Genomic DNA, 26,370 nt, shown 5'->3' with positions numbered 1-26,370 from the left:
GGACTTAGAGAGGCTAAGTGATTTGCCCAGGGCAGGGCACCTGCAGTAGAGAGTGAGAATCTGAACCTGAGGCCAGAGACTGTGGTGCAGTCACATCCCTCTGGCCTGAATCAGTGCTGGGTGAGGCCCAAGGAAGGCCCCAACAGGGGAGCAGCCAGCTTTGTCACCTCCTCAGCTTGGTCCCTGAAAGTCAGTCTTCCCTCCAGTAATAGGACAAGGATTAACGAAGACCTGCCACTCTATTCTTAAACTTACTCCCACAAATCCCCACCCACCCAGGGGGCACAGACAAGTCTCCTGTACTTGTTTGCAGTGGAGGCCTCTTGGACATACCCAAACTAGGACCTTGTCTGCTTGTTGACAAACCACCATCAATTGTCACTCCAAATTCTGGTATTTTCTAATAAAAACAGCTTTGTGGCTTTAGCCAAATAATTTAGGAATCTCCAGACTTCCTTGAAAAGGCCCAAGACAGACCCCGCTCTTTCCATCGTATCAGGATGCCTTTCCCTGGTCTGCTTTCACTCTCGCTGCTGGTTTGTCCGTGGGATGTCTCGTTCACGGTTTTTGAGGAAGAATGCTTTCTGTTCACGTTATAGAGAAAATCTAAGACAGGAATTTTGAAAGAACCCATTTTTTTTTCTTAATCTCCTTTTGTGCTGTTTTGTTTTTATTGTTTTCCTTTCTGCTAGACACTCAGCCGGAGTTGTACCACTCAATGAAAAAAGGTTGGTTTCTCAAAGATGTTGCCCTTAAAACCTCATCCCTTTTCGCTTCCTCGGTGTGTTGGAAGTTTCACTGTTTGTTTCATTCCATCCCCTGGCTTCTCCCACCTCATGTTCACACACGGCCGAGCGTGGCGCCAGCATGGCCCTCCCTCCGTGTTGCTAACAAGGCGACCCGACCCCCCAACTCTTGGAGTGGCAGTTCCAGCAGCATTTGTACAGTGTGACCAGCCTGCACTCCCCTGATGGGAGGTCCAGAGAATACGGAACAAACCCAAAGATATTTTTATAAATTATTTTCATCTGGGCAGATGGTTTAAAATAGCCGACTTAATTGCTAGTGTATATAAATAGGTTTAATTTACAGCCAGGTGGAGAGTCTCTTTCTTTTAGCCCTTTGCTCTCTGCTACTCTCACTTGCATCTTTTTCCTTTCTTTTTAGAGCTCTCTTACCCTCAGTCTTTACCAGTAGTCTCATATTCCTCTGAGTTGTAGCATCCCTCAAACCATTAGATGCTGATAAGTGAAATAAGTAGTGAGTCTCCAGTTTTCAAACCAAGTGAACATTGCACACAGCCCGTTGCTGCATGGTTCGTGAACTTGGTCTCGTTTCATCCATGAAACATCCCTGTCAGGTGTGCTTTTAGCCCCGTTTTATAGACTAGGGGCTCAGAGTCTCTTGAGATAACATGAATTGCTCCAAGTCATGAGTTTAGTTGGGAGGAGACCAGTGTTTGAACTCAGTTCCCTCTGTCTTCAAAGCCCATGCTATTTCAAGCACGTAAGGTACCATTGTCAGTTGCAGAATTCTCCTGGGTTCGTGGTTATCTGCAGTCTCTAGAGTCACTACAGATGAGTTCAAACATTTCCTGATTCTTGCCATGTGTTTTATGAGCTCACTCTTTGGGCTTTGGCAGACTGATTATGGATGGACCAAGCCAAGTCATATTCCTGGATAAGAGTTGGGTGTTCTGGTACACGCTCCAGCCTGTTCTCAGGATCTAATAGCACAGCGCACTTTGACTCTTCTAAAACTCACCTAGATATAAATGCTTTATTTTGATTTGCTGGGATGTGCTGCTGCTTGGAGATCACCATGTTAACGTTCCTTTGAACAGCACATCTCAGATGTTTATAGTTAAAGATGAATTTTTATAAGTTTAACTTGCTTTTGCCCTTGTATTTCAACTATTAAGCTGCAATAATTTAACCATAACTAACTTTTGGTCTCTTGAATTCACTTGTTGATGTATACCATAAATCAGACTGTTTTGGCCTGAGTTTAAGAAACACATAGATGATTCTGCCCAAACTGTATGAGAACAGTAGCCCTGGACTGGTAGTAGGGCTTGAGAGTAGTTACGGCCCAATGCCACCTTATTTTTCGAGTAGGATCCTGACCTTGTAGGTACATGACCTTTAAGATTCTAGGCGAAGGAACAACTCAGAACTAGAATTTATTAGACTTGATCACAAGTACCCTGATAGGCAGAATCATTCCAGACTTCTCCTCCTCAGCTAATTAGCGTGCAGGTCTGCTGTTCCCTGCGCATTTTCAGACCACAAAAGCCAGCCCCAATTTAATTTACCCTAGAATTAAGTCTGCTTTAGCAAAAATTATGTCCTTTTTGGCTGCATTGTAATGAATTAATGCATGGTGCGTTAGCTAACTGCAAGTTCAGCAGCCTTGGTGGCTGGTAGTAATTGGCCCATGATAAGAATGAGTCTGAATGTGAGCTGGAACATTAGCTGCAGCGGGGCTGCGTGTCATTGTCTGCCTTTGAGGAGCCCGGGAGTGACACTGCTTTGCATAGACTCGTATTTGAATGTTACTCATTTGTGGGTAGTTACCTCAGAATGCAGCACGTGTTATCACGTTCATCAATTTATAAAAGGTTCAAATCTTAGATGTTTACAGAAGACTGTAGTGTGTATTTATTATTAATAAGGGGCACTCATGGTGGCTTGAAATCACATGCTTTGTAGCTAAAAATAAAGAAGGTGCCTCTGCCTTTCCTCCTTGGTCCGGTCACACTGCACATTTGGGTCCCGATGTGTGGTGCCACACCCAGGTGCCACAGGCTCAGGCAGTGTCTGACCTTGACGAGCAGTGTCGCTGCTCGTCCTGTTTATAGAAAGGTGCCTTTCACCCTGGCGCCATGGAACACTTCCTTCCTTGTTTATTGTTTAATAACTAGTCAGGATGTGATGGTCTCGGTACTTCGCTGTTTTCCTTAGAGAGGAATGATCTGGGGGGGAGGACACAGAAGAAAAATAGTAAAAAGCTTAGTAAAAATAGTAAAAAGCTTACAAAGCTGATTGTAAGTCTGAAAAGTAGAAATGTCTCCCCAAAAGAGCTGCAGCTTGAAGGATGCGTAGGGCTTTGAGATAGAAGAGGGTATACCAGGCAGAAAGAATGGCCGGTGGGATAAAATCCGATGAGCGAGGCAAATGTGCACACTCGTCGCTGGTGGAACAGCTTCTCCGTCCTTTCAGAAGGCCCCAGGGTGTGGAAGGAGCAGGGCGGGGACCGCAGGTGCTCGGGACATCATGTGGGGCGTTGCGTACGTTTCCCCACGCCGGAACACCTTTGGACTCTGCTTCTATTTGTCTCTCAACAAACGTTCTCTTCTGAAGCTTTGCATTCCATTTCCCCAAGGTGGAGCCAAGTCAGCCCTCTCTCTTCCTCCGTTCTAACCACCGGTCCTCTGAACAATGTTGCACCATTCATGCTTGTAGAGCACAGTGCATCTCAAAAATGTGCACAAAGGAGCACACGGAGTGGGGCACAGGGCGGGGGGCGGTGCTCAGTGAGGGGCCTCCCTGGCCGCCGGGGGCCAGCTGGCGGCGTCTGCGTGTGTCCTGAGGCTCGGCTCTAATCTCTGTGCACAGGATCGGGCGTGGGGGAGCAGGACGGAGGACTGATCGGGGCCGAGGAGAAGGTGATCAACAGTAAGAACCAAGTGGACGAGAACATGGTGAGCCGTTTCTCTCCTGCCCTCTGCGCACTTTCATTTTGAGAGGAATCTGGATGAGCGGCACTGTTTTAGAGGCTTGCCAGATGAACTGCCATGTGCTCATTTTCCATATGGCAGAGATCCGTGGGCTCAAGCTGCTCCCACAGATTTGCCATGGTGTCGAGCACCGAGGTGAGGGAGGGAGCAAAGATCTCTCGGCAGTAGCTCGTCTTTTACTATACAGATAAAGTGGGAAATATCTTTGCAGCTGAAAATATAAATAAAATGTTAGCATTTTTAAGGAATTCGAGATTTAATAGCAGAATTGGATTGGGTTCTTATACTGTCTTAGGATGGTTCCTTCTATCATTCTAGAATTTTCTATTACTTATATTTCTGGATTACTCTCGCCTGAGTTTGATACTTGAACTTGGCTTCATGGTAATCTGCCCTGAACTGTCTCCCCACAAAAGTTACCTTAAGGGGAGAATGCAGGTCAGAGCCCCCAAAGGACCCACTGCTGTTCAAGATCCTTGCACCCCCCCCCGTCTTGCGTCTTTGTTCAGGGGTGTGGTGAGTGGTTTTAGATGAATGTGATGGAACTGATGCATGTTAGTGGGTATCGAACACGTGTCAGTTTCCCTTCACGCGGTTGTAAATGGGAGAGAGAGAAGCAATGATGTTTATACTAAATCCCTCTTCCACACATTAGCTGACTCTCTGACGGCTGTTTCAGGTCATTGATGAAACTCTGGATGTTAAGGAAATGATTTTCAATGCCGAGAGAGTTGGAGGCCTGGAAGAGGAGCCGGTAGGTATTTAGTAACCAGGTCTAATGCCACCCTTCATTTCCGTCTTCGCTACTTCTCTGTCCTGCCTTCTCAGTTCAAGTAGACTATGATAGAGCTGCCTGATGTCTTCCTGTAACAAAGGTCCTCGCCCCCATTTTTCCATACTCTTGGGTAAGAAAACGAGAATGACCATCTCCATGTAGACTGAGAAAGTGGGGGAGTTCCCGCACAGGGCCTCGGCACTGCCTTGGGTTTCGGAGATAGCATTGGAGGCGTGTGGCCCGGGCTGGCTCACGTGTCCCCTCAGTCTCAGGCCCCTGACAGCGCCCTGACCTTGTTCCGCCTCTGCTCTGCCCTTTCAGGAATCGGTGGGGCCGCTGCGGGAGGACTTCACCCTGAGCAGCAGTGCCCTCATTGGCCTGCTGGTGGTCGCCGTGGCCGTGGCGGCCATCATAGTTGTCAGCCTGGTGATGCTGAGGAAGAGGCAGTACGGCACCATCAGCCACGGCATTGTGGAGGTGAGGGTCGGCTGGACCCTGGCGGGATGGTTCCCAGCTGCAAGGGTGTGGGTGCCCTGAGCCGCGGGCCACCCAGAGGTGCGGTGAGGGGCGGGGGGCCCTGTGGGTTCATGTGTCTTAGTGTCATCACCTCCAATACTCATTGGGTTATCAGATTGTGTTTTGGAAGTCAGCCCTACCTGACCCTCACAGAGGGTTGCCGCCAACTTTGAACATCCACTTGGGCTTTGACTGTGAATGTTCGAAAGTCCAAGAGCATTTTGTTTTGCTGAGAGCCGAAACTGTTTTCTCTGATTATTTCCACTTTTCCTTTTTCCCAGATATGTTAGCTATTTGGGAATGACAAACTGCTAATGTTCTTCTTTTTGGACAGGGGAAGAAGCAAAAGAAAATTCAGTGATAGCCAAAGCATCTGTTTCTTTTCTGTCTTCTGCTTTGTAGTGGGAACTTTTTGCCATTTACTTTTTTTTCATAAAATAATTTTACTGAGAAATCTTCACACACATACCTTACAAGGTATACAATCAGTAGCTCACAACATCATCACATAGTTGTATATTCATCACCATGATCATTTTTAGAACATTGGCATTGCTCCAGAAAAGGAAATAAAAAGAAAAAAAAAAGATCCATATATCCCTTATCCCTCCCTCTCATTGACCCTAGTATTTCCATCTACCCAGTTTTTTACCTTTATCCCCCACCCCATACTTTACTTTTTATCCTTATTTTTTACTCATCTGTCCATACCCTGGATAAAAGGAGCATCAGACAGAGGGTTTTCACAATCACATGGTCACATTGTAAAAGCTATATAGTTATACAATCATCTCCAAAACTCAAGGCTACTAGAACACAGCTCAGCAGTCTCAAGTACTACCCTCCAGCCACTCCAGTACACCATAAACTGAAAAGGGATATCTGTATAATTCATAATAACTCCCCAGATAATCTCTTGACTCTGTTTGAAAACTCTCAGCCACTTATTTTTTCTCATTTCTCTCTTCCCCTTTTTGGTCAATAAGGCTTTCTCAGTCCCGTGGTGCTGGGTCCCAGCTCTTCCTAGGAGTCTTGTGCTATGTTACCAGGGAGATTTACACCTCTGAGGGTCATGTCCCACGTAGGGGGGCAGGGCAGTGAGTTCACCTTCTAAGTTTTGCCACTTACTTTTTTTGTTGATGGCAGGGACACTTGAGTGCCTTGATTCTAGAATATAAGCACAATAAGGGACATAATTTGCTTTGAAAAATTAGTTGAGGTGCATGTCTTCATCTCCTGCTGGAGACTGACCCAGTTGTAGAACGTCCGATCTCTTGAAGAGATCTTCAAGGAGGCCAGAGAGTCCAGGCCCTTATTTTCTGGATGGCTGGTTAAGTAAATGTCTTGTCTCTGCTACCCAACTAGTAAGCAGCAGTGACATGCTTGTCACTGTGGTGCTGGGAAGCTCAGTGGACTCTTTTCTCCTCGGACTAAGCTTTTTAGGCCTGCAGCTCTCCAAAGCATTGCTTCCTTTTACCCTCTTTCTTCCCCCCCCCCCACTACTTGCTCAGTGTCCACCCAGAGGATGACACAATCTTGCTCCTTCCAGGTTGACCCAATGCTCACCCCAGAAGAGCGTCACCTGAACAAGATGCAGAACCATGGCTACGAGAACCCAACCTACAAATACCTGGAGCAGATGCAGATCTAGGCCCAGCCTCTTTGATCGACTACTGACCAACAGTTGCTTCCAGAGGATTTCATCTTACATTCAGAACTCCTGGATCACTAAGACTATAAAGTACTACTGTAGAATTGCAATTTCCATTCTTTTAAATGGGTGAAAAAAATGTTAATATAACAGTATATGATATATAAACCTTAAATGAAAGAAAATGATCTATTGCAGATACTTGACTGATGTAGTTTTCTTTTTTTAAATTAATCAGAAATCCCAGTTCTGTTGTATTCTCACACATGCTCCATGTACTCTATGTAAATGGCAAAGTTGATTTTCAATGATAGACTGTATATGCAGGCTGTTTGTTCCCATTGCAATGTATAAATCAACTCTTAAAGGCTCATTCACTTTCCTAATTTTTAATTTAAAAAAAAAGCAGGATTCCCTTTATAAAGGAGCTCTTAGAAAGTGGCTGAGAAATGAAATGAAAGAGGGAACTGGGATTGACCTTGTTGAAGCATATCATGACAACCTCTCAAAATAATGTCTCAAATGATCTGTTTTTTATTCTGGCGTCTGGTGCTCCACTGCTGGGTGACGTGGTGTGTCTGTCAGCCCTGTCACCACGGAGTTAAAAGCTTCTGAGTTCAGCATCTTTTAGCGAGCCTAACGCACACGGATTAGGACGTCCACAACTGCTTCCCTTCAAATCCAGTTCTTCCGCAGCAGTCAGCCTGTACTTTGTATATGACATCCTTCCACTCCCCGTCGTTTACTCTGTAGGTTTTTACTCTTCACTTACCCTGACAAGTTATGTCCAAACATGATGTCTTTTTCCTCCTTGGACATGTCCCTCGAAAGGCACTGACTCCCCACCCCCACCTCTCCCTTCGCACCTGAGCTTCTCTGCTCTCCCTTTCCTGACCGCCAGCCCCCGTGGTCACTTAGAGAAGACTGACGATGAGTAGGCCACTGATGGCCCATGCTAGAACATGCGAGGTTTGCTTTTATTTGAAAAGAGGATATTCTAGGTTGCATATGAAACTGGAGCTGTAGACACTGTGGAACGCATCAAAGATTTTTGTTTCACACGCGTCCTTGTACTGCTTGTATAGTTGCTATTGGTATCCTTGGCTTTGTTTTCCTTTTTTTTTTTTTAAATCTGAAGGTTCTGGTAACCTGTGGTGTATTTTTTTCTATTTTCCTGTGACTGTCTTTTTTTTTTTTTCTCTTCCTCCCCCTTCGACCCTTGTCCATGTGTCTTCCCACTATGCACAGATTAAACTTCACCTACAAACTCCTTAATATGATCCGTGGAGAATGTACAGAGTTTAAACACATCAATAAATACTTTAACTTCCCCAGAGACTCCTTGTTTTATTCACCCCGACATTAATCTGTGGTGACGGTTTTAGTCCTTCTGCCTTCAGGGGTGAGGTGTCTTCCTTCCACAAAGGATTGCTGAGCTCTCTGGCAGAGGCTCAGATGGATCTACTCAAGCAAGTTTCATGCATGCTTGGACTTGGATTTCATTTTTCACTCTAAAAAATAAAAGAAGCGGAGAGTCCATCTACAGCATTTGACAAAATTTAATCTCACCTACGGATACTTATTAAATATGACACTTTTCTTCTTAATGATTCTGTAAGCAATAAGCAGGGCTTGTGTCTGGATTTTCAGATAAATGTTTGCAGCCTCCATGTCGGAGCTTCATAAATAACCCGCCACTAGGAGGCCATGTTTCCTCATAGGAGCAGAGTGCCTGGTTAGTTTACCTGATGACTACCTGCAGTGCTATTAACTAGCAAGATTTTTTATTGCCCAGTCAAGTTCAAGGGCTAATCGCCTATCCTGGTATAGACTATCTCCGGTTTACATGGTGCAGCCGTCTACACATGCATAGATGGACAAGTGCACAGACGGACCTGCTCTTTCTTCCCCAGGACATTGGAATAGGGAATTCACACTTCATGAGGCTCTAACCAAGAAACACCTTCAGAAGAACCAGTTGAAAAAGCTGATTCTCGATGAGGACTAGCAGTTCCCCATCTGCCATCCTCTCAAACTCCACTTGCTGCCAGAAAGGTCATTAAAAAAAAAGAAAGTAACTTTATTCCTTTTTTTAAGCTTGTTTCTTCCAGAGTGCCCTGAAAGAGTGGTATCAGTCAGTCCTCTTCTTTATCAGTTGGAAAGTGTGAATCTGGCCCCATTTGTTATCTTAATTCCAACCAAACCAACCAGCTTCATTTATTTTAGTACTTGCCATCTGCTAGCTACTTTACATGCAAGTTCTCTTCTCAACCCTTGGAGGTATAGCTTAGATATTCTTATTTTACGGAAAGCCAAGGCCTTCCAACTGGCAAGGGATGGAGAATAGAGATTGCAGCCTCACTCTGTGCCTCCAATGCCCACAGTCAGTCCACTATTTAGTCATCCGTCAGTCTCGGAAGGCAGTGGGCCCTGGGGTTCGGTACCCGTCCAACTCATTAGCTATCAGGACTTACATGCACTACTAACTGCCCTGTTGATGACAGACCTAGAAGTTTGGGGCTGCCAAAACGGCAGAGTATGCTTTCAGTTCGTTCCCAAGCAGGGTTGGATCAGGATGTGGGCTGCTCGCAGCCGGGCTTGGACCTCCCCAACCAGGACTGCTCTGCTTTGCACTAAATGGGGTGGATTGACACAATATACTTTGCACTGTAGATAAGCGGACATGTAAGTGGTAGCCAAATAGAGACTAAATTCTGATTTTGTAAGGAAACCCCCATGGCAGAGCAGATAAGGTGGGGACTGCCCAGCAGGCCTCACCTGGGCCATTCCACTCGGCTCCCGGATGGCACAGCCCAACGTTGGGTCTGAGGGGACTGACTCACTGCCAGGAGTTTCTGCCCCCGGTGTGACTCAGCTCTGACCTCTGGGGAATGTGGCCCCACCCACCACTCTGCCACCTCTTCCGGGTACGCAGGTGCTGCTGTCTCCCTGCCTGCCCTGTTAGAAATCAGCTCCGCGGCCTGCATGATCTCTGGTTTCATGCCCATGACACCAAAACGCTTATTTAGGAGGCACAGATGGGTCGCGAGTTCCTAGAATTTGGAGAGGACCAAGGTTCCTCTAAAGGAGCACACATGTCTGAGGTTGTGTGTTATCTGAGAAGTGAGGGCCACGGACAAAGTGGATAAAGGAACTAAGGGGCCCTATGGACCCTCTTCCCGTTGTCCAGTTGAAGCAAGGCCACTAGGTCCCACGCTGTTTGGTGGCAAAGCCAAAGTCTGGGGTGGGTGACAGGTTCTTTCCGGCACAAAGGTGAAGGGGTCTTTACAAAACAGGAGATGGATAGCTTGCCTTGTCACTGACAATGAAACAAGGGAAGTTGTGCCTGTTTTGTCTCCTGTGGGCACTTATTTGGGGCTCTGTCTGGCAGGCCTTAGGGATCCCAGGGTTTTTAGTGCCTTCCCACTGTGGAGTACTCCAGAGAGCTAGAGGATGGTCAGGATTATTATAAATTAGGTATTTCATCTAGCATCCTTGAGATGGATATGGCATGATTTCTTGAGAATCCATAGGCTTTCTTTGGCCAAGGTAGCCCAGACCTGGTGGAACTTAGGATGGTCAGTGACTTTGCGATTCGAGCAGTGGCCTCCAGCAATAAAAGATGCTTAGCATGTGCCCTTACATGTAGATATTTTAAAATTATATACCTGTACTAGCATAAATCAAGATGGAAAGCATAAGAAAGATGAAATCTTCCAAATTTTAACTGATAAAGTTTCAAAGCCTCTGGACTTCACTAAAATATTACTAGTTTTAGTGCAAGCAAAGTGATAGCTTTCATTTTACCTTTTTCTTTATTATTAACTAAAGTCCATACTTTATTCAGATTGTCTTAGTATTTTTGCCTAATGTCCTCTTTCTCTTCCAGGATCCCATCCAGGATACCTTATCATATTTCATTATTTTGTCTTGGGCTTCTCTTGGCTGTGGTGGTTGGTCAAACTTTGCTTGTTTTCATGATGTTGATAGTTGTGGGGACTGGCCAGGTATTTTGTAGGTTGACCTTTGGTTTGGGATTTGACTGATGTTTTTCTCATGATAAAACCCTGGAAATGCATGGAACCTTGAGTAGGACATGAGATTTTGTTGATTTGTCCAGAGTGATGCCCGAGTAAATCCCAGAGTGATTTCAACAGTGAATAAAAAAGCATTTGCAAAATCCCCTTCGGGAAATAGTGGAAAAGGGGGAAAATTCAACTTCCCCAAGTTGAATTCTTGATATTCTCACAAGCAGTGTGGACAACAAAAGCTATAGGCTGAGCCCCCAATCTTGGGGGTTGTTCATATGAAATTTAACTCCACAAAGGATAGGTCAAGCCTACTTAAAATTAGGCCTAAGAGTCATCCCCAAGAGAACCTCTTTTGTTGCTCAGATATGGCCTCTCTCTCCAGCCAACACAACAAGCAAACTCAACACCCTCCCCCTGTCTATGTGGGACATGACTCCCAGGGATGTGGACCTTCCTGGCAGCATGGGATAGAAATCCTGGAATGAACTGAGGCTCAGCATCAGGGGATTAAGAAAACCTTCTCGACCAAAAGGGGGAAGAGTGAAATGAGACAAAATAAGTGTCAATGGCTGAGAGATTCCAAAAAGAGTCGAGAGGTTTTCCTGGAGGTTATTCTTACGCATTACATAGATATCACCTTGTTAGTCAAGATGTAGCGGAGAGGCTGGAGAGAACTGCCTGAAAATGTGGAGCTGTGTTCCAGTAGCCATGTTTCTTGAAGATGATTTTATAATGATATAGCTTTCACAATGTGACAGTGTGATTGTGAAAACCTTGTGTCTGATGCTCCTTTTATCTACCTTATCAACAGATGAGTAAAACATATGGAATAAAAATGAATAATAGGGGGAACAAATGTTAAAATAAATTTAGAGTGAAATACCGGTGATCGGTGAGGGGGAGGGGTGGGGGTTATGGTATGTATGAATTTTTTTCTATTTTCTTTTTATTTATTTTACTGAATAGATGCGAATGTTCCAAGAAATGATTATGATGATGAATATGCAACTATGTGATGATATTGTGAATTACTGATTATATATGTAGAACGGAATGATCAAAAATTACGAATGTTTGTGTTTGTTTAGTGTTTTTTGGTATTTAAAAAAAATCAAAATGTATCATAATGTAAAAGCATGTGGCACATTAATTTCTCATCTCTTATACCCACAACCTCATGAATTTGATGTGAGATGGGGCAGAGCCTCTTTCACTCTTCTGTCCGAACATATGTTCATTGTCCAGCCCTTGGGAAACCTTTCAGTCCTGTCTTACCACTTGGGGCTTCGAAGAACATCTAAGGAATTAAAGCCATGACAAAACAAATGACCATATTTGAAGAGTCCAAGACAAGACACAAATCCTAATCTTATTTTAAAACACGAGTAATTCTACTCATTTTGAAACGAGGTTGAAGTGTTTGTTGAACTGTGATTGGATTTGTCCCTTTTTAACATGCTCTGCTTTAAAAGGAATCCATTATAATGATCTTACAATTCATACATAATTCATTTATATATAAATTACATCTCTTAGATACACACGGACATCTAAGCATTTATCCTGCAATCATTTCAAGTCACCGCAGCCTTGCTCCAACCCTAAAATTCCCTACCTACTCTATCCCTTTTTCATGTGCTTCCAGAGTTAGCAGATTATTGTACAATAGTAAGTGAGCGCACTGCTCCCCTGGGCCTTTGCGCATGCTGCCCCAGTTTCTACTTCTCTTTGAATCACAGTTTCCTACTAGATCCTCATGTCCCACCTGTAATATCACCTCACAAGGTATGCCATAAGCACATTAGGAACCAAGAAACCCATATCTGTTCTCCTTGGCTCTCTACCTCCAACGCCCTTGGAATTCTCTAATTATTTGCTTTTTGATTTCCAACTATGTTTTGGTTTGCCCTACTGCATTATGCCCTGCTTTAAGGAAGTTGGTTTCTGTGAGAGCCACCTTGTACAGTGATTTACAAATGTCATTATTCAGTAATTTTGCAATGATTGAAATGATCGTGAAAGAGGATTGTCTTATGCTTCTCTGGGCTGTGGCTTTCCTTGGAGCTTATTAAACCTAGGGGAGCTCACTACAGAAAAAGCACGTGTTCATAAAAAAAATAATAAAATTAAATAATAATAATAAAAAACCCTGGAAATAGTGCAACCACTGCAGAAATCAGTTTGGCAGTTCCTTAAAAAGTTGAACATACAATTACCCTAGGACCCCACAATTTCACATCTAGAAATACACCCAAAATATTGAAAGCAGGGACTCAAGCAGATATGTGTATACTGATGTTCACAGTAGCATTATTCACAATACCTAAAAAAATGGGAAGCAACCCAAGTGCCGGTCAACCAGTGAGTGATAAACACAATGAGGTATATACATACGATGGAATATCTTTCAGCTGTAAAAAGGAATGAAGTTCTGATACATGCAATAACATGGATGAACCTTGAAGACATTGTCTTGAGTGAAGTAAACCAGATACAAAAGGATGGATACTGTATAATGTCACTTATATGAAGCAACTAGTGAAATAACTCATATGATATAACTAGAATATGCTAACTCATAGAGACGAAGATTACAGGATAGCAAGGGTGAGGGCAGGAAATGGGGAGCTACTGTTTAATGGGTAGAGTTTCTGTTTGGGGTGATGGAAAGATGTTGGTCATGGGTGGTGGTGATGGTAGTGCAACACTGAATGTAACTAACCATTGAATTGTATACTTGAAAGTGGTAAAAATGGGAAATATTATATTCTACATATGTTACCAAAACCTTCCCCTGGGGTTTTGTGGGTTCTTGGGGGGAGACTGATAATTTGGAGGTTTCATGGACCCCAGAAAAGAGCATATTCTAAAGCTAATCCATTCCTGTGGGTGTAGACCTGTTGTGGGTGGGACCTTTTGATTATTTCAGTCGAGACCTGCCTGGGGTGGGTCTTAATTCTCCTGCTGTAGTCCTCTAGGAGGGGTGAAATTCAGAGCAGCTGAGAGGGAAAAAGCTAGAGAAGCTGAGAGAGACAGGCGCTAAAAAAGAGAAAAACAGAGGTTCAGATAGAAAGTCACGATGGAGCATCCAGAAGCCAAAAGCAACAAAACCCAGGAATGAAGGACCAGCAGACGCCATCACGTGCCTTCCCATATGACAGAGAAGCCCTGGACCACCAGCAACCTGTTTTCAGGAAGAAAGTATCATCCTATTGATGCCTTGATTTGGACATTCTCATGGCCTCAGAACTGAAAAATTGTGAGCTAATAAATCCCCATTGTTCAAAGCCAGTCCATTTCTGGTATACTACATTTTAGCAACTTTAGCAAACTGAAATAGAGAGCCAAAGGTAAAGTGTCTTTTTTGTCACATACCCAGGATGTGTGCTCACAACCTGATTTATTGACATGGGTCACCTGGCTAAGGTGGTGCCTGTCAGGTTTCTCTGTGATGAACTTATTCTTTTCTCTCCCCTTTATATTCGGCACTCTGGAAGAAAGTTGCTATGCACAGCCCACATCTAAGGAGTGGGTTGTTGTGCTCCCTCATATCTCACTATTACTACTTTTTTTCTATCTTCCAAGAGCAGTATTTATTTATACAGAGTCTGATCACTTCAGGGGTAAGAGGAGTGGGAGAGGTTCCTTTTTCAGTCCAGAGGCCTCCCTAACATTGCTTCGCTTTTACCAAACGCATAGGCAAGTGGCATCATGGATTCGGGAAACCAGTTATAGTGTGAGTCTGTTTAGTCCCTCTCTGCTAGAGCAGCAAGGTAAGCATCAATCTCTGCTTCTGTAAGAATCCTGACTTTAGGATTTTGAGCTGTGACTACTCCAACTTCTATTTCTGAAGGTTTGAAATCAACTGATCGAACAGTAGACAGGCATGTGATGCAGTTTCCCTGTCTGTTCAGATGCCCACTCAAATTTCTTCTTCATTTTGTATTTCAAGAAAGCTGGTTGGCTCGTTTGTTTAACTCCTGCTGCAGTGGCTGTCAACGCACAGCAGGAACCTGCAGGACCCCCTGTACCCCCCTGAGGCCCTTGCTCTTCATCTATACCAATTCAAGTCACACCACCACCGTGAGGCCTCCTCTCGGCGTTCTGTGTGCAGACCCGAGACAGATCTGCAATTCGTTTCCACAGCATGTCCGTGGGAAGCTCATAGCCATACTTGTATTTCCAATTAGCATTCCCTCTGTACCTGGGATTTGCTGTCAGCTGTCATCGGTCATCACACAGCCAAAAACGTTTTCGGTTATCTTGAATAAGTGAGTCACTGTGCTGGAATCCAATAATTTGTCAGGTACTTTCTTCTGTGTGACAATTACTCCGACAGCTACTGATGTAAGTCAACCCTGGTTAATAGCCTTAAAAACATATTCTTCTTTGTAGAGGCTGCCCTCAGGTGAAAAAATGTAATGTGGCAGTCAAAACCAGTGCTGGAACCGGAGGACAGGCTGGCACACCCACTACTTCAATTACAGTCGTATCTCGTTATTATTATTATTTTTGCACAGGCAGGCTCTGGGAATTGAACTGGGTCTCTGGCATGGCAGGTGAGAGTTCTGTCATTGAGCCACTGTTGCACCGCCCTTCGTTATTTTTTATTTTTATTTTTATTTTTCCTTCATATTTTTCAAATTGTGTTTTAATACTCTGAAATGGAGCAATAAGAAAGCCTGATTCCAAGGTCAGTTTGTTTCAATATTATGTCAAGGGCTGTCAAAGCTGAAGGAGAATTCTCGGTTAACACAAAATTTCACCAGTGTACATCTTTGTCAAACCCTATCAGATTGTACACTTTCAACATCTGCCGTGTATCATATGTCGATTGTACCTCAAATAAAGCTGTTTTTAAATCTAATTTTCTTTTTATTGTGTAAAATGACATATAAAGCTGCTTTTTACAACTAAGTTTTCAATCCTATCGACCAATTCTATTTCTAAGATTAAGTGTGCAGCGAGCCCTTTAAGTGAGACATCACTTTTGACAGCAGAATTACCTAATAATGGGAATTATACTGAAAACAGACATCTGTTTTCAAAATTCCCCACAGCACAAGTTTCTTTAGAAAAAGTCAGCACGCTGTTATGAGTGTGTTTTAATTTAAAGCAAAAACGAAAAGACAAAGACTATGTGACATCTTTACGTTTATCAATTCTTTTTTCTTTGTTAAAGAAATTGTGGGTTTATAGAAAAATCATGCATAAAATGCGGAATTCCCATACACCACCCCATGAACAACAGCTTGTCTTGATGGGGAACATTTGTTACAATTGATGATTATCCATTTTTGTAATTGTACTATTAGCGACTGTCCATGGTTTAACTTAGATTTCACTGTGTAGTGTGGTTCTGTGGATATACTTTTAAAAAATTTTTATTCTGTTACCATATATATATACATATATATATACATATTCTATTTCCCATTTATGCATATATGTAATCAGTGCTGTCAATTGCTGCTATTATCACCATCCATTATCGAAACATTGCCATCATTCTAAGTAGGAACCCTGTACAAATTAAGCCCTAACTTGTCACTCTCTGTTGCCACTCTGTCCCCTGGTAAACTATGAAATTTCATCAGTTCTTTAAATATGTTGTCACAAGCTCAAATTGCACATGTATCATTCTTTAAAGAAATGTTATAACTTATTAAGTAGAGTATTACATGACTTAAAACACTGAAAAAAATTTTAAAGGCTTGTCTTGCTCTTCTGGACACTTCGTTTTTGTCTTGCTAATCACATTTGCCTCATAATATTCTGAGCTAAGACCTCAAGACATGACATACATGAGGAGTGAGGAGTATCATTACTGATAATAAATATGGGGGTACACAAGTGGTTCTGTGGTAGAATGCTCGCCTGTCATGTGGGAGACCCGGGTTTGATTCCTGCCCCATGCACCCCCCTAAAATAATAAATAAATAAATTACTGTAAATCCATCAATCAAATGGTCTTGACAATTTCAAACTTTTTTGACCAACTTCTTATCAGGCGATCATTGTTTTCACTTGATTACATGGCTCTCCAAGAGCTTGTGCTAGGAGTAGAAATGCCAAGCTTGCCGTTTCCTTCACTGCACTTGAAGCTAATACTTTGCAAGAATCTTTATAAGCCACTGCGGTGGTTTGAAGCTGTATGCCCAAGAAAACATGTTCTTAAACATAATCCATTCCTGTGGGTGTGAACTGATTGTAAGTTGGACCTTTTGATGAGGCTACTTCAGTTAAGAAGCTGTGGTTCTCCTCAATCAGGATGGATCTTAAGCCAATGACTGGAGGCCTTTATTAGCAGAATTTAGACAGAGAGAAAAAGCCAGAAGCTGAAATCAACAGAACCATGAGGAGAAGGGAGAGACCAGGAGAGGCCACCATGGCATTGCCATGTGACAAATTATGGGCTAAGAATCACTGGCAGGCAGCCAAGAATGATATAGTTTTGGGGAAGAAAACATCACCCTGATGATACCTTGATTTGGACTTTCTTTTAGCCTCAAAACCATAAGCAAATAAATTCCCACTGTTTAAGCTAACCCATTGCCTGCAATTTGTTTGAGCAGCCCGGGAAACTAAAAGTTAGCCAATGTTACAAAGATTGGTTTGATTAAAACTTAAGCTCCTGGGTGGTGCAATGGTGGCTCAGTGGCAGAATTCTAGTCTGCCATGCCAGAGACCTGGGTTCAATTTCCGGTGCCTGCCCATGACAAAAAACAAAAAAACAAAACTTAAGTTCCTTTAACTACATACATACCAACAGCAGCAGGCTCAGAATGTAAGCAAATGACTCAATGAAATTTTGTGAGGGACATAAAAATGAAGTGATTTGGCCAAAACCAGAAAACATCAATGTGCTGGTTTGAAAGGATTATGTCCCCTAGAAAAGCCATGTTTTAATCCTGATGCATCTTGTGGAGGCAGCTGTTTCTTTTAATCCCTATTCAGTTCTGTAGATTGGAAGTTTGATTAGGTTACCTCCACAGAGATGTGGCATGCCCAATTGTAGGTATTAACCTTTGGTTGGTGGGAGATGTGACTCCACCCATTCCAGGTGGGTCTTGATTAGTTTACTGGAATCCTTTAAAAGAGGAAATATTTTGGAAAAAGCTTGAGAGCCACGAGATCCATGAGAGCCCAAACAGCCAGAGACCTTTGGAGATGGAGAAGGAATATACCCTCTGGGAAGCTTCATGAAAAAAGAGCTGGAGAGAAAGCTAGCAGACATCGCCATGTTCACCATGTGCCTTTCTTTCCAGTTAAGAGAGAACCCTGAATTTCACTGGCCTTTCTTGAGTGAAGGTAACCTTTTGCTGGTGCCTTAGATTGGACATTTCTATTATTTTGCTTTGGACAATTCACAGCCTTAGAACTGTAAACTTGCAACTTATTAGATTCCCCCTTTTAAAAACCATTCTGTTTCTGGTATATCACATTCCAGCAGCTTTCAAACTAGAACAATCAGTGAGTGATTCAGGGCAGAGGTGTGCTATCTTTTTCTTTTCTTTTTTCCTGCAAACAAACACTCCCCCTCCACCTTCTATTTATCTCTGTGTATTTGCTATTTCTAGTAATCTCTTATAAGAGCTATCATCCAGTTTTTGTCCTTACATGCTTTGCTTGCTTCAAGGTTGCTCCATGTTACAGTTTATCTTATATCTTCACTTTTTTCTAACAGCCAAATAATAGTCCATTGCATGTTGTGTACCACATTCTATTTATCTGTTCATTTGTTGATGGATGTGCTGGTTTGAAGGGATGTATGGACCCTAGGAAAGACATGTTTTAATCAGAATCCCATTTCGTAAAGGCAGAATAATCCCTATTCAATACAGTATGTTTGAATCTGTAATTAGATCATCTCCCTGGATTCAGTGATGACATGTCTCCACCCATTTGGGTGGGTCTTGATTAGTTTCTGAAGTCCTATGAAAGAGGAAGCATTAGTGGAGAATGAGAGAGATTCAGAGAGAGCAGAGAAAAACGACATAGCCACGGGGAGCAGAGAGCCCACAAGCCTTTGGAGATGAAGAAGGAAAACGCCTCCTGGGGAGTTCATGAAACAGGAAGCCAGGAGAGAAAGCTAGCAGATGATGCCATGTTCACCATGTGCCCTTCCAGCTGAGAGAGAAGCCCTGACTGTGTTCTCCATGTGCCTTTTCACTTGAGAGAGAAACCCTGAACTTCACTGGCCTTCTTGAACCAAGGTATTTTTCCTTGCATGGATGCCTTTAATTGGACATTTCTATAGACTTGCTTTAATTGGGACATTTTCTCAGCCTTAGAACTGTAAACTAGTAACTTATTAAATTCTCATTTTTAAAAGCCACTCTGTTTTTGGTATATTGCATTCTGGCAGCTAGCAAACTAGAACAATGGACATTTGGGTTTTTCAGCTATGGGCTTTTGTGAAAAACACTGCTATAAGTAATCCTGTTTTCATCCCTTTGGGTGTATACCTAGAGTGCGACTGCCAGGTCAAATGATAATTATATATTTAACTTTTTGAGGAACCACCATATTGCTTTCCACAGTGGATGCATTATTCTATATTCCCAACAAGACGTTAGAGTTCCAATTTCTCCACATCTTCTCCAACAATTACTTTCCTTTATTATTTTTTTAATGATAGCCATCCCTGCGGGCGTGAAGTGGTATCTCATTGTGCTTTTAATGTGCATATCTCTACTGGTTAATGATTTGAACATCCTTTCATGTGTTTATTGGCAATTTGTTTATCTTCCTTGGAAAAATGTCTATTCAAGTCCTTTCCCCATTTTTTAAATTGGGTTGTTTATCTTTTTGTTGTTGAGTTGTAGGAGTTCTTTATATATTATAGATATTAAACCCTTATCTGATATATGGTTTGAAATTTTTTCTCCCATTCTGTAGATTGTCTTTTAACTTTCTTGATGATTTCCTCCAGTGCAAAGAAGTTTTACATTTTGATGACATCAAATACATCTATTGTTTCTTTGTTGATTGTACTGTTGGCATCATATTTAAGAATCCATTGCCAAATCCAGGTCATGAAGATTTGCCTATGTGTTATCTTCTAAGAGTTCTACAGTCTTAGCTCTTGTATCCATCTTGAGTTGCCCTTTTTATATAGTGTGAGATGGAGGTCTAACTTCACTTTTCTCCAACTGGATAACCAATTTTCCCAACACCATTTGTTGAACACTTTGTTCTCTCCCCACTGCATGTACTTAGCATCCTTTTCAAGAATCAGCTGGTCATATATGTGTGGGTCTATTTCTGGACTTTCAGTTTTGTACCATAGACCTATTTAATTACATTTGCTTTATAATACAATTTGAAATCAGGACTGGAATCCTCCAGCATTGTTCTTTTCTTTTTGAAGATTGTTTTGGCTATTTGGCTATTTGCCATCCCTTGCAGTCCCATGTAAATTTGAGGATCAGCTTTTTCATTTCTGTGATAAAAGGCTGCTGGCATTATTGTGGAAATAATTAACAGTGCTGAATGGTGTGTGAATGTGGTGGAAAGGGGAAGTTTAAAATGATGTATGTCGGGCAGACCACAGTGGCTCAGCAGGCAGAGTTCTCGCCTGCCATGCTGGAGACCCATGTTCGATTCCTGGTGCCTGCCCATGCAAGAAAAAAAAAAAAAGATGAATGTCACCAGAAGGAAAATTAGAGGTCAATGTATAACACAGTGACTCTTGTGGTGGACAATGTCTGTGACTAACTGTACAAATATAAAAATGTTATTTCATGAACTAGAACAAATATACAACACTGTTAGAAGGAGTTAACAATAGAGGGGTATATAGGGATAATGTACCTGTTGCAAGTTATGGGCTATAGTTAACAGCAATATTTTAATATTTTTCATCAACAGTAACAAATGTACTACACCAATACTATGGGTCAATAATGGGGGGGATAAGAGGTATGGGAAGATTTGGTTTTTCTTTTTTATATCTTTTCTGGAGTAATGAAAATGTTCTAAAATTGATCATGGGGATGTATGCTTAATTATGTGATGATACTGTGAGCCAGTGTATACTTTGGATGATTTGTAAGGTATAAATATATTTCAATAATAACAATAATAGTAATAATAATAGAAAGGCTGCTGGAATTTTAATAAGAAGTTGCACTGAATTTGTATATTGCCTTAGGTAATATTTACATTTTAACAATGTTAATTCTTTCAATACATGGACATGGTATGTCTTGCCATTTACTTAGGTCATTAATTTCTTTCAGCAATGTTTTATAGTTTTTAGTATAGAAATCTTTTGTAAAAACTTAGCTAATTTTAATCCCTAGGTATTTTAACCTTTTAACTGCTATTGTAAATGAAATTGTTTTCTTAATTTCCTCATCAGATGGTTTGCTGATAGTGTATAGGAACACAGTTGTTGCTTTGTTTTTTTTACAGCAACTTTAATTTTATTTGGAATATTCTATTTTTTTGAAAAATATTTTATAGACAAATCTTCACACACACAATCCACACGTGGTGTACAATCAACGGCTCACAATATCATCACGTAATGGAATGTTCTATTTTGTTTACAGGAAAGTTTATTCATCTTTTACTTCTGTAAGTAATTTTTTAAGTACAAAGCTTGGAAACTGGACAAAAGTCTTAGAAAATGATCAGCTTCTGTAAGACAGTTCCTCTTTTCCAGAGGTAAGGGAGTGACTCACCAATGCAGACGTAGAGTGTTTTTGTGGGATAACCAGTTAGGAGGAAAGTCAGCATCCAGGGAAGAGAAGAAAGGAATGAGCTGTTCTTGAGAACTTAGAAGAAATGCTAATGTGTGTCTTTAGAATCTTTCAATCTAGGCAGAGCCCACTGGCTTCTGAGTCTCCCTTCCCAACTCTGCTATTCTGTCATAGAATAATTGTTTTTTGTGTGTTCATCTTTTACCCTACCACTTTGCTGAATTAGTTTATTAGCTCCAGTAGTTTTCTTGTGGATTCCTTTCAGTTTTCTACATATAAGATCGTGCTGCATTCAAATAGAGATAGTTTTGCTTCTTCCTTTCTGATTTGGATGCCTTTTATTTCTTTTTTTTTTCTAATTGTTCTGGCAAGAACTTCCAGTACAATATTGAGTGGCAATGGTGACAACAAACATCTTTGTGTTGTTCTTAGAGGGAAAATGTTCAGTCTTTTGCTATTTAGTAGGATGTTAGTTGAGGGGTTTTCATATATGCCCTTTATCATTTTGAGAATGTTTCCTTCTGTTCCTAATGTCCTAAGTGTTTTTATCAAGAAGGAATGCTGGATTTTGCCAAATACCTTTTCTGCATCAGTTGAGATGATCATTTGTTTTTCTCCTTTATTGAGTTAATGTGGTGTAGAGCATTAATTGATTTTCTTATGTTGCACCACCCTGACAAACCAAAGATAAATCCCACTTGATCATAGTGCATAATTCTATTAGCTGTTGGATTTCATTTGCTACTATTTTGTAGGATTTCTGCATCTATAATTCATAAGAGATATTGGCCTGTAGTTTTCTTTTCCTGTGATTTTTTATCAGATGTTGGTATGAGGGTGATGTTGGCCTCATAGAATAAATTGGGAAGTGTTCCCTCTTCCTCAAGGTTTTGGAAGAGTTTGAGCAACAGCGGTGTAAATTCTTCCTGGAATGTTTGGTAAAACCCCCCTGTGAAGCCATCTGGCCTTGGGCATTTCTATGTTGAGAAGTATTTGATTACTGATTCATTCTCTTTACCTCGTTGTTGATTTGTTTTGATCTCTTTCTTCTCAAGTCAGTGTAGGTAGTTTCTAGGAATTTGTCCATTTCATCTAGATCATCTAATTTGTTGGCATATACTTATTCATAGTATCATCTTGCTGTCCTTTTAAGTTCAGTGCAGTTGGTAGTAATGCCCCCCTTTTCATTTCTGATTTTGGTCATCTGTGTCCTCTGCCTTTTTTCTTCATCAGTCTAGCTAAAGGTTTATTATCCATCTTTTCAAAGTACCAACTTTTTTGTTTTGTGGATTCTTTCTGTTGCTTTTTAAAATTCTCTACTTCATCTACCTCTGCTTCAATTTTTGTTATTTTCTTCCTTTTGCTCACTTTTGATTTCATTTGCTCTTCTTTTCTAGTTCTTCCAATTCTGAAGTTAGGTCTTTGACTTAAGATCTTTCTTTTTTTAAATGTAAACATTTAGAGCTTTACAGTTTTCCTCTTAGCACTGCCTTTGCTGCATCCCATAAGTTTTGATATGTTGTGTTTTCCTTTTCACTTACCTCAAGACATTTCCTAATTTCCTCTTTCACCCATTGGTTGAATGGGTTAAATGGATTGTTATAATTTCCACACATCTGTGAGTTTTCCTTTTCTCTCTTTGTTATTGATTTCTAGTTTCATTCCATTGTGATTTCATTCCATTGTATGATTTCAATACTTTCTAATTTAATAGACTTGTTTTGTGACCCGAGATGTGCTCCGTCCTGGAGAGTGGTCCGTGTGCACCTGAGAAGAATGTGTGCTCTGTTGTTAGTGAGTGAAATGTCCTATATTTGTCTGTTAGGTCTGGGTGGTTCAGCGTATCCTTCAAGTCTTGTATTTCCTCATTGAACTTCTGTCTAGATGTTCTTTCCATTATTGAAAGTGATGTATTCCAGGTCTCCTACCATTAATGTAGAACCATCAATTCTCTCTTCACATCTGTCAGTATTTGCTTCATATATTTTGGGCTCTGCTTAGTTGCAAATATATTTGTTACATCATCTCACTGAATTGAGCCCTTATTCATATACAATGACTATCTTTGTCCCTTGTAACTGTTTTTGACTTAAATCTGTTTTATCTGATAATAGTATAGCTACCTCAGCTCTCTTTTTGTTGCTACTTGCATGGTTTATTTTTTCTCATCCTTTTACTATCAAGCTAGTTATGTCTTTGAATTTAAGTTGAATCTCTTGTAGACAGCATACAGGTCAGTTTTTTGTCCATTCTGCCAATCTCCTTTTGTTTGTTTTTGTTTTTGTATACTGTATGGCAGGGTCACGTTTCATTATTTTTCCATGTGATCATCAATTATTGCAGCACCATTTGTTGAATTTTGTTTGTTTGTCTTTTATTTGTTTGTTTGTTTTTTGGGGAAGTGCATGGACCAGGAATCCAACATGGGTCTCCCACATAGCAGGTGAGAATTCTACCACTGAACTATTCTTTCATGCCCTTTTTAAAAACATTTTTTACTGTTTATAAATATAAATATAAATATATATATAGCATATATACAAAGAAAAGAAAGGAAAAGCAATGATTTTCAAAGTACACTTCAACAAGTAGATACTAGAACAGATTTCAAAGTTTGTTATGAGTTACCATTCCACTATTTCAGATTTTTCCTTCTAGCATTTCCTTCTAGCTAGAAGAAATTTTATTTTCTTTTCTGTGAAAAATAACATGCATACAAAAAAGCAATACATTTCAAAGCACATTGCAACAGATAGTTGTAGAACAGATTTCAGAATTTGGTATGGGTTACAATTCCAAAATTATAGGTTTTTACTTCTAGCTGCTTTAAGATACTAGAGACTAAAAGAAATATCAGTATAATGATTCAGCAATCATACTCATTTTTTAAACCTTATCTTTTCTGTATAACTCCCCCATCACCTTTGATCTTTCTCTCACTCTTTAGGGGTATTTAGGCTATGCCCATTCTAAATTTTTCATGTTGGAAGGGGCTGTCAATGATATGAGATAGGGGGATGGAATGAGTTGATGTTCTGGAGAGGCTGGCCTCTGCATTTCAGAACTTATCTGGTCCAGGGACCCATCTGGAGGTTGGAGGTTTCTGGAAAGTTACCCTAATGCATGGAACCTTTGTAGAATCTTATATAATGCCCTCGGTGCTCTTTAGGACAGGCAAGAACGATTTTGGCTGGGGTTAGCAAGCTGTGGCAGGCAGCAATGTCTAACTGAAGCTTGCATAAGAATGACCTCCAGAGTAGCCTCTCAACTCTATTTGAACTCTCTCAGCAACTGATACCTTATTTATTCCACTTCTTTCCCCCCTTTTGGTCAGGATGGCATTTTAATCACTTGGAGTCATCTCATGCTGCCAGGGAGACTTTCACCCCTGAATGTCATGTCCCATGTAGGAGGGAAGGCAATGATTTCACTTGAAGAGTTGGGCTTAGAGAGAGAGAGAGGTCACATCCGAGCAACAAAAGAGGTCCTCTGGAAATAAAAGTATAGGTATACTTTAGGCATACCTATAGGTAGGCTAAGCTTCTCCACTACCTACATAAGCTTCACAAGAGCAGATCTCAAGATCAAGGGCTTGTGAGTGTGGGAGTGGTAGAGGGAAAAGGACTGGGAGCACATATGAAACCAGAAGGAAGGATAGATGATAAAGATTGAGATGGTATAATTTAGAAATGCCTGGAGTGTACAATGATGGTGACTAAATGTACAAATTAAAGAATATTTTTGCATGAGGAAGAACAAAGAAATGTCAGTATTGCAGGGTGTTGTAAACAGATGATCATTCAGATTTTAAAACTTCAACTTTTGTGTGATACTAAAATGAGGAATGTTTATTTGGTGCAAAATTTATATTTTGACTAGTGCATTTCCTAGTTTAACTTATATGGACAGTTTAATTGAACACCATATGTACATGGAACCTTGAACAGAGCAAGAGATTGTGTTGATTTGTCTAGATTATGGTGATGCCCCGATAAATCCCAGAGTGATTTGAATAGTGAATAAAGAAGTATTTGCAAAGCCCCCTTGGAAGAATGGGGAGAAATGGGGAAAAATTCAACTTCCCCATTTGGAGAATTCCTAATATTCTCGCAAGCAGTGGGGACAACCAAATCAATAGGGTGAGCCCTCAGTCTTGGGGTTTGCCTCTATGAAACTTATCCTTGCAAAGATTAGGCTAAACCTACTTAAAATTAGGCCTAGAGTCACCCCCAGAAAACCTCTTTTGTTGCTCAGACGTGGTCTCTCTCTCTAAGCTGACATGGCAAGCGAACTCACTGCCCCACCCTTCACTTGGGACATGACTCCCAGAGGTGTAAACCTCCTGGCAATGTGGGACAGAATTCCTAGGATGAGCTGGGACTCAGCATCAAGGGATTGAGAAAACCTTCTCGACCAAAAGGGGGAAGAGAGAAATGAGACAAAATAAAGTGTCAGTGGCTGAGAGATTTCAAACAGTTGAGAGGATATCCTGGAGGTTATTCTTGTGCATTATACAGATACCCTTTTTTGTTTATAGTGTATTAAAGTGGCTAGTGGTAAGTACCTGAAACTGTAGAGCTGTGTTCCAGTAGCCATGTTTCTTGAAGATGATTGTATAATGATATAGCCTTTGCAGTATGACTGTGTGATTGTGAAAATTTTGTATCTGATGTTCCTTTTATCTATGGTATGGACAGATGAGCAAACAATATGGATAAGAAATAAACAAATAGGGGGAACAAAGGTTAAAATAAATTGAATAGATTGAAATACTAGTGGTCAATGAGAAGGAATGGTAAGGGGTATGGCATATACGAGTTTTTTCTTTTTTTTATTTCTTTTGCTGGAGTGATGCAAATGTTCAAAAAAATGATCATAGTGATGAAAACACAACTATGTAATGATATTGTGAGCCACTGATTGTAACCACGTCAAGAATGTTTGTATGT

At 41.1% G+C, this 26,370-nt stretch overlaps 1 protein-coding gene and 1 pseudogene across 6 annotated transcripts in view; one reads left to right on the top strand and one right to left on the bottom strand.

The window, feature by feature from the left end:
* APLP2 (amyloid beta precursor like protein 2) overlaps positions 1–8,012 on the top strand; it is a 111,659-nt gene extending 103,647 nt beyond the window's left edge. For 4 of the 6 annotated variants that reach the window (XM_077112432.1, XM_077112433.1, XM_077112431.1 and 1 more), the window contains 4 exons: positions 3,618–3,703; positions 4,419–4,493; positions 4,836–4,991; positions 6,580–8,012. In XM_077112432.1, coding sequence (XP_076968547.1) covers positions 3,618–3,703; positions 4,419–4,493; positions 4,836–4,991; positions 6,580–6,681 — 419 coding nt within the window. In that variant the 3' untranslated portion in view covers positions 6,682–8,012. Of the gene's footprint in view, positions 1–692; positions 729–3,617; positions 3,704–4,418; positions 4,494–4,835; positions 4,992–6,579 lie in introns of all 6 variants that reach the window. The other 2 variants (XM_077112429.1, XM_077112427.1) reach the window with 1 other exon arrangement.
* Positions 8,013–14,458: 6,446 nt separating this feature from the next.
* LOC143643157 (proteasome subunit alpha type-6 pseudogene) lies at positions 14,459–14,940 on the bottom strand (annotated as a pseudogene).
* Between the last annotated feature and the right edge of the window lie 11,430 nt (positions 14,941–26,370).

This window comes from Tamandua tetradactyla, chromosome 8 (genome assembly GCF_023851605.1).
Source record: "Tamandua tetradactyla isolate mTamTet1 chromosome 8, mTamTet1.pri, whole genome shotgun sequence".
NCBI lineage: Eukaryota > Metazoa > Chordata > Mammalia > Pilosa > Myrmecophagidae > Tamandua > Tamandua tetradactyla.
The sequence above is the reverse complement of the archived record's forward strand: the minus strand, read 5'-3'. Positions and strand labels throughout refer to the sequence as shown.